The sequence below is a fragment of the Monoraphidium neglectum genome (assembly GCF_000611645.1).
Source record: "Monoraphidium neglectum strain SAG 48.87 unplaced genomic scaffold scaffold02397, whole genome shotgun sequence".
Taxonomy (NCBI): Eukaryota; Viridiplantae; Chlorophyta; class Chlorophyceae; order Sphaeropleales; family Selenastraceae; genus Monoraphidium; species Monoraphidium neglectum.
In genome coordinates, this window is record NW_014011231.1 from 2,136 (window position 1) to 10,169 (window position 8,034).

The window sequence follows — 8,034 nt, forward strand, 5'->3', positions numbered from 1 at the left end:
CGCACACACACACACACAAGCGTTCATCCCCCCAATGCGCGTGCACACACACACACACACACACACACACATTCACACACACACACACTCACACACACAAACACGAGCGATCACCCCCAAACACACATATACACACACACACACACACACACGACTTCACCCCCAAACGCACACACACACACACACACAAACACACCCACACACACACACACTCACACATGCACCCTCCCACCTTTTGGTGCGTCTCGATCTGACCCAGCTGCCTGTCCAGCCCCTCTTGTTTCGCATGCACCGCCCTCAGCTCCCCCTCCACCCCCATCAGCACCTGCCAAGGGGGGTTTTCAGGCGCGCCCGGAATGAGACCCTCTTGGTTTTGGATTGCTGTACGTTGGTGTGTGTTGGTTTTGGGTGGTGTTGGCGCGCGTGAGCCAACACGCTGAGATTTTCTTCAGGGCAGCGTCGCTTTCATCCCGGGTCAAAACCAGGGGCCCTGCCCGGCCGGGCGGCGCGCGGCTCTTGGCTATTGAGGGGTGCTGGATGCTAGCTGGCGCAGCTGTGCCAAGGTGCCGTGCTGTGCACGCTGCCGGAAACAAGAGACGCGAGGCCTCAGATACTAGGCCGGAGCTGGCGAATTTCGGGGAAGAGGGGGGGGTGGTATGGGGAGTCACGCCTTGCCTTGGACTGTGTGAGCGTGCGCCCGGGCGCCGCCGGTCCCCTCACCTGCCGGTTTGACAGCACCGCGCCGTCCCACCGCTGCAGCAGCGCCGCCTGGCTGACAAACGCCTGCGCATGCGACTCGAGCTGGTCCCGCCACCCCTTGATGATGTCATCGACCGTCATCCCCTTGAGCTTGCTCGGCTGCTGCGGCTGCGGCGGCGCCGCGGCGCCGGCCGCGGGGGCGGCGGCGGGGGCGGAGGCGGCAGGGGCCGAGAACGGCGCGAGTGCGCCGGACGTGGCGGGCGCAGACGAGGCGGCTGGCGCAGACGCCGGGGCGGACGCCGCGGCTCCGAACAGAGGCGTGGAGGCGGGCGGCGCGGCCGACGCCGCCGGCGCGGACGCGGCGGCTGGCATGGCGCCGCCAAAGCTGAAGCCGCCGCTCGCGGCCGGCGCGGCCGCCGGCGCGGAGGACGCCGGCGCGGCGCCAAAGCTCAGCGGCGCGGCTGCCGGCGCGCTGCTGCTGGCAGGGGGCGCTGCTGAGGCCGGCGGACTGAGGCCGAACGCGGGCGCTGAGGACGCGGGCTGCGCTCCGAATCCGAAAGAAGGCGTTGATGATGGCGCCGAGGCTGCTGCACTGCTCGCCGCCGCAGGCGCTGCGCCGAACCCGAAAGACACCGGCGCAGGGCCCGAGGCGGCCCCGGCGGCGGGGGCGCCAAAGCCAAACGCCGGGGCGGAGGCCGCTGCTGTGGCGCCAGCGGCGGGCGCGCCGAAGCCGAACGCCGGGGCGGAGGCTGCTGCTGTGGCGCCGGCGGCGGGGGCGCCGAAGCCAAATGCGGGCGCGGCGGCGCTGGTCGCGGGCGCCGCCACGCCGAACAGGGAAGGGGCAGACGCGGCGGCTGACGAGGCGGCTGCGGTGGCGGGCGTCCCGAATAGGGAGGGCGCAGAGGAGGCTGCTGATGCTGCAGCCAGGGGGCGATGCAGGGGGTGGGTGGCGTTGTGGGTGGGTGGATGGCTGCCGTGTGCGCTTGTGTGTGCAATCAAAAGCTGTGCGATTTCTGGGGACGATTGAGTTCTGAGCACCGCTGCACGTGCTGGCGTATCACTGTATGCACGACGGCACACACATGTGCACATGCACGCGCGCACACACACACACACACACACACACACATACACACACACAACCACACACGAACGAGCGTCTGAAGAACGCCAGGGACCCAAAGATTTCACAATGAGTCATCCGCCCTCAAGACCGCCCAATCCCACCTGCGCTTCCAAAGTTGAAGCCCCCGCCGCTCGCGCCGGCCCCAAACCCAAACGCCGGCGCCGAGCCCGCGGCAGGCGCCGCGCCAAACGCCGGCGTGCTTGCGCCTGGTGTGCGCGCGCACGTTTGGAGTGAGACGTGAGAATGTGCGGTGTGACAATCCGCTTCAAAGCCAACATTTTGTGCTGTAAGCAGCATGCTGCATGAGCACACGCGAGTGGACCAGCCATGCGGACTATCACTGAGGTGCGAGCTATGCTGCAGCGACACCGCTTGATGGCAAGGGGAAAGGGGGCCTACTGTAGTCGCACCGCCGCGAAAGCTTGCGCCCTGCGCCCTGAGAATCCATCGCACCTGCTGCGGCGCTACTTGCGCCAAAGCCAAAGCTGGGTGTGCTGGCTCCGAAGGCAAACCCGCCGCCGGTGGACGCGCCTGCATATCGGCATGTGCGAGAGTGCGGCGATCGCCAGTCGGCCACTGTTCGCCAGCGAGCAATCCCGCCTGAACTCTCCTCGCTCATCAAGCTTAATCTGCGTACCTCCTGCTGGCGCAGCCCCAAAGTTGAACGGCGACGAGGCCATCAGATCAGATCAATATGTCCTGATCTGCCGCCGTTGTGTGAATTGCATGTGCGACACGAAGGAAGGCAATGCTTGTTGTAAAAAGCCGCGCAAGGCACGAGCGTCCTGCTGCACATGTTTCGTGCGCCTGCGTGTTGTGCAGGTGTTGCGCCCACTCGAGTTGCCGCCGCGACAGCTTGCGCTGCTTCACTGCCTTTCAGCCGTCCCCGATGGCCACCAGGTACCCCGACTAAACTATGGCCACATATAGGTGATGTTCCAGATTGCGGCATCAGCAGCACGTCCATATTGTAGCATCCACCACTTATCCACTCCTCGCCGTCTCCTGCCATTGAGCCATGTGGCCACCAACCGGGGTCACGTTGGGCCACGACTTTGCGGACTGGACTTGTGCGCAGAAGCCCAGTGAAGTATATCACATAATCCACAGGACATGAACCCTAGACCCGTGAGACCCTTGAGCTACGCTGCACCCCAGGCTCTCAATCCCCGCTCCCCCCCCCCCGGGCGAGAGCTCAAGCCCCGCCCAGGGCTCATCAACCGCGGCAGGCCCGCGCCCCCGCGGCATCGAGGGTGTTACAAGGCAGTTTTTGGAACAGCGCCGCGCCCGCCGCTTGCGGCGCATGCGCGCCGGGCTGCGCGGGCGGCACCTTACAAAGCCCCCTCCGGTTTGCTGGGCTGTTCATGACCAAGTGGGTTGCACATGTCAAACGAGTGCAACGCAGAGCAGAGGCGCCGCGGCGACAATCGTCGGTCAATCGCCGCCCGACGAGCAGCCTGGACTGCGCGCGCGGCGCCTCTCTGCCTGCCGGCCGCCGAAGCAGGGTACAATCGTTGACCATGAGCCGGCGCGGCAGACGGGGTCGGCAGTCATCGGCGGGGCGCAGGGCCATATGCCCCAGGCCACAGCTGCTAGAGGGCTGGGCTTGGGATCGCTGCACCAGCCACAGCGACGGCAGGGGGGGCCGGAAAGGGTCACATATGGGACATTGAAAGGGGCTGTCCAAGATACAAAAAAGGTTTGTGGGCGGATGGTGGGCGCCGCCGAGGGGCAAAGGGGTTTTGCAGCCGAGCATACATACATCACAATTCAGAGGGACGAGAGGTCCCGGAAAAGCAATTCGTTTGCACGCGTCCCGTACTTATAAATCCGAATCCAACGCACAACGCAAAGTGAGGGCGTGGAGCAAGCGGTTGCATCGCAGCCCTGTCGCGGGCGCGGCGCGGCGCGCGAACTGGAGTCGCACGCAGCGGCGGCCGGCGCAGGGGCGGGGGTGCACGGGCGTGGCAGCCTGGAAATCAATGGGGAGGCGTGAGCCTGGTAGGAATGCCTTTTCTGAGGTCCTGTCGGGCTGTATCAGCGCCCGCACGCGTGTCAAGCGATACTACGCAATTTATGGATGCAACACTGCGTGGCACCATTCTGCCGAAGGTCTGGCCCCAGCGCGCCGCGGCGGGCGGCGACGGAAGCCGCGCGGCGCCGTTTTCGAGGCGCCTCTGTGTACGCTGTGCCCGCCTCTGGAGGTTGGCGGGGTGGCGGCGGGGCCGGACTGCCCGAGGCGGCGCCGCGGATGCAGGCAGGTAGCGGATGCATTGCACACGGTGGTAGCCCTCTGCTATCATGTGTTGGAGCGCAGACGCAGCTCCTTTGTCGCTCCAAAACGTCACTGCGGCGGCCTGGGAAAGCGGGGGGCGCCTGATGTCATAGCACGCCGTGATGACGTCATCATGAGTCGTCGCCCCCCATAAAGCCGTCGGGAAGCTGCAGGTCCAGGTCTTGCAGGCCCCTCAGCTGGCTGTGGCTCGTCCGCGGCTTGGGGCCGCTGCTGCTCGATGCCGGCTCGCAGCCGCTGGCGCCCATGAACGTCGTAGGCCCCGCGACGGGCGGCCCCGAGGGCGTCGCGGGTGCGCCGGCAGCCTTGGGGGAAAGCTCAAAGGCTGCCGCCCACGGGTCGAGGGCCGAGCGCGGCGGCGAGAAGGGCGGCAAGGCGCCGCTGCGCATGTGGGATTGCGCCGGGGACGGCGGCAGCGGCAGCGCGGCGGTGGGAGGCGAGGGGGTGGTCTGCGGGAGGGACGACCACCCCAGCTCTTCGTTCGCCTGCAGGAGAGGTGCAAAAGGAGGAGGGGAATTAGAAGTCAAAGAGGCGGGGGGCCGGGCGGAGGGCAGAGGGCAGGGGGTCGGAGGCGGTCGTTCGGGGAAGGCACGCCAGGAGGTGGCCCGCCCGGCGCGCACAGAACCCAGGTAGTCCCGGCTTGGGGAGGGAGGGAGAGGTGCAGCCCGCCGGTGCCCACCATGCAGAGGAGTTCCTCCAGGTCGTCCGCCATGCGCCGGCTCTCCGCCTCCGCGCGCCCCGCGGCCCCGCTGAGCGGCGCCGCCGCAGCGAACGTGTCTGGCGCGCCGTGCGCGAGCCCGGCGAGCGCGAGCAGCTGCAGCTGCAGCTCCTCGGCGTTGGCGGCAGACCCGTGCGCCGCTGCCGCCGCCGCCTCCTGCGCCGCCCAGCCGCCGAGGCCGCCGCCAGCAGCGGCCGAGGGCGACAGCAGGATCCCTGAAGACAGGTCGAATCGGGCCGCGGCCGGCGCCAGCGGCGAGCTGGGCAGCTGCTGCAGCGGCAGCTGCGCGCCGAGCAGCTGCACTTGGAACGCCTGGCTCGCTGCCTGGCTCGCCGGGAGCGGCCCGCTCGGGGAAAGGCATGCGGGAGAGGTGGGGCTGGCGGCTGCCTGCTGCTGCTGTGCGGACAGCACGCGCTGCTGCAGCATCACCAGCTGCTGGTGCTGCGGCGTCAGCGCCGCCCAAGAACCCGGCGGCAGCCCGCCCGCAGGCGTGTGAACCTGCTGCTGCACCGACTTCTGCTGCTGCTGCTGCTGCTGCTGCTGCTGCTGCTGGCGCGGCAGCAATACGCTGGGCGGGCCCTTTGCCCGCATCGCATGCTGGTGCTGCCTGTGCTTTGCAAGCAGCTCAAGAAGCTCAGGGGGCGGCTGCAGCTGCGGCTGCTGTGCGGCCGATTGTGCGCCGTGCGGGGAGAGAGGGCCACTTGCGCCGTAGGGCTGCTGCGCAGACATGGGGGACAGCTGCGGCGGCTGCGGCAGTTGCTGCTGCCGCTGTATGGCGAGGATGCGCTGAAGTTGCTGCTGCTGCTGAAGCTGCTGAAGCTGCTGCTGCTGCTGCTGCTGCTGCTGCTGCTGCTGGTACTGGCGCTGCAACAGCATCTGATGGTGCTGCTGCTGCTGCTGCTGCTGCTGCATCAGCATTTGCTGCGCCTGCGCATGCTGCAGCGCCTCCTCCTGCGCCTGCGTCTGCTGCAGCGCCTCCGCCTGGGCCAAGACCTGCTGCTGGCGCCGCAGCAGCAATAGTAGCTGCTCGAGCCCCGCGGGCGCGCCGCCCGGTGAGCCGCTCGCAGGCCCCTCCTGCTCCACCACCGTCTGCTGCTGCTGCTGGTGGTGCTGGTGCTGCACCCCCCGCGTCAGCGCCTGAGCCAGCGCCGCCCCGAGATCATCGCCGCCGGCCCGATGGCTCACGCTGCTGCTGAGGCTCACGCTGCCGCTCGCCGCCCCGCCGCTTCCGCCGCTGCTGCCGCCGCTACTGCTGCGGTTGAAGGCGCGCGGCCCCGCGGGCGCCTGCTGTGCAGCTTCGGGCGCCGAAGAGGGCCCGGGACCGTCCGCCGGGCCGCAGCCGCCAGGCCCCCTTAGTGCTGCCGCTTGCTGCTGCTGCTGCTGCTGCTGCTGCTCCTGGTGCTGCTGCTGCTGCGCAGCGGCGGCGGCCATTATCAAGCAGTCGCTCCCAAGCCGATCGGATAGCGACCGCAGCACCATGACCGGCTGCTCCCCTGGCTCGCTGCAGCGCCGCAGTGCTGCCGCCGGCGCGCTGCCCAGGCTCCCGAGCTCGTCCCGCGACGCCGCGTGCCGCGCGGCGGCCGCCGGCAGGCGGCCGGCGGCGCCGGCGGGGACAATGGGGCTCGCTGGCGGATGGGGCAACGGGCTGGGCGGCCATTCGGGGGCCGCCACGGGCGCCGCGGGCACGCCGCGGTATGACTGGTCGCGCGCCGGCCCAAGGGGCGCGTCCGCGCAGCCGTCGTCGCCGTCCCCGGGCCACGCCTCTTGTCCCGCCGCCGCTGCCGCCGCCGCTGCAGCATCTGCTTTTGGCGCGCCCTCCGGCGGCGCCTCTCCGTCAGGCGCAGCGGCACATTCCTCTCCAAAGCCGCCGACAGAGCTGCGCCCGGGGCAGGCCGCGACCTTGTCCGCCGCCCCTGCGCGCGACGCATCCTTCATCGTCGCGGCGTCAGGAGCCTCGTCCGCGGCGCCGCCGCTGGATTGCAGGTACAGCCGGGCCGCCTCCGCCATGGTGGCGCTCGCCTGGCGACGCAGCGATTCCTTGAGAAGGGATGGGACCCGAGACGGCCCCGGCGGCCCCTCCGCGCCGCCCGCGGCCGCAGGGCGGCTGGTGCCAAGAGGCTTGCCCGGCTCCGCCGGCGCCGCGCCGGCCGCGCCTCCGCCGTTGGTGATGCTGCCGCTCGCGGCCTCGCCGCACTGCAGCGCGTCCGCGGCCCGCGGAGGCGGCGCGCCGGCGCCGCCAGCACGGCGCCCGGGCGGCTGCGCGGGCTGCGGCGCGGGCGCCTTGGCCGCGCGTGTGCCGCCGCTGCCGCTTGAGCTAATGTGCCCCCGCTGCGAGGGCGCTGCTGTGTCGACCCCCGCGGCAGTCGCAGCAGAAGGGCCGCCACCCGGCGCGTCTGGCAGGCTCGGGGCCGATCGCCCGGGTTGGCCACCGCCACTGGCATGCTTGGGCGCAGCGGGCCGCGCCCGCGGCTGCGGCTGCTGCTGCGACTCCTCCTCCTGCTGCTGCAGCGACCCCTGCTCCTGCTCCTGAATCATCAACTCGGCCGCAGCCCCGCTCAGGGCCAAAGCCGGCGACCGCGGCGCCGCGGCGCCGCCGCCTGCGCCGCCGCTGCAAGCGCCGCCGCCGGGCGTCTTGGCCTTTGCGAGCAGCGCCCGCACCAGCCCGCCTTCCACGTAGCCCCCTTCCGATGACGTCATCTTGTCTATGGTCCCGGGGGACGCCGGCGCTAGGGCGCCGTTTTTGTCGGGTGGGGCCAAGGGTTCGCAGCCAGCCGCCGCGGACGATTCTTGCGGCGGCGGCGGCGGCGGCGGCAGGATCGGGGAGGAGGGGTCGCTCTTTGGCAGCTGGACGGCGGGCACGACAAACCCGGCCCGCGGCGCCGGCGCCGGCGGGCCGGGCTCGCGGCCGCCCTGCGGCCGCGCGGGCGGCGGCGGCGGCCGCTGCTGCTGCTGCTGCTGCTGCGCGGGACGTGGCGCGGCCTGCGGGCGGCTGGCTGCAGAGTCGGGTGCGTGCTGGGCGGGGCCTGCAGCGGCCGCGGAAGCCAGGGGTGCGGCCGGCAGGGGGGCCGCCGCCGGCAGCTGCTTGTTGCTGCGACTGGGGGTGACCCCGCCCGGGCTCGGCTGCCCCTGTCGCCGGCGCCGCTCGCCGCCGCTCGGTGGCTGAGTGCCGCCGCCGCCGGCGGTGGTCGGCCCCTGGGG

The 8,034-nt window shown here is 70.5% G+C and overlaps 2 protein-coding genes across 2 annotated transcripts; both read right to left on the reverse strand.

Moving 5' to 3' along the window:
• Nucleotides 1-475: 475 nt before the first annotated feature.
• Nucleotides 476-2,505, reverse strand: MNEG_10632 (hypothetical protein; the record flags this gene model as incomplete). Its single annotated transcript, XM_014040896.1, has 5 exons — nt 476-490; nt 721-1,616; nt 1,927-2,031; nt 2,279-2,356; nt 2,463-2,505. The coding sequence occupies 5 exons, from the start codon at nt 2,503-2,505 to the stop codon at nt 476-478; spliced, it is 1,137 nt and encodes a 378-aa protein (XP_013896350.1).
• A 1,726-nt stretch (nt 2,506-4,231) lies between these two features.
• Nucleotides 4,232-7,533, reverse strand: MNEG_10633 (hypothetical protein; the record flags this gene model as incomplete). The annotated part of the gene is made up of 2 exons (XM_014040897.1): nt 4,232-4,603; nt 4,798-7,533. 2 exons carry the CDS (start codon nt 7,531-7,533, stop codon nt 4,232-4,234), a joined length of 3,108 nt encoding a protein of 1,035 aa, XP_013896351.1.
• Nucleotides 7,534-8,034: the final 501 nt, after the last annotated feature.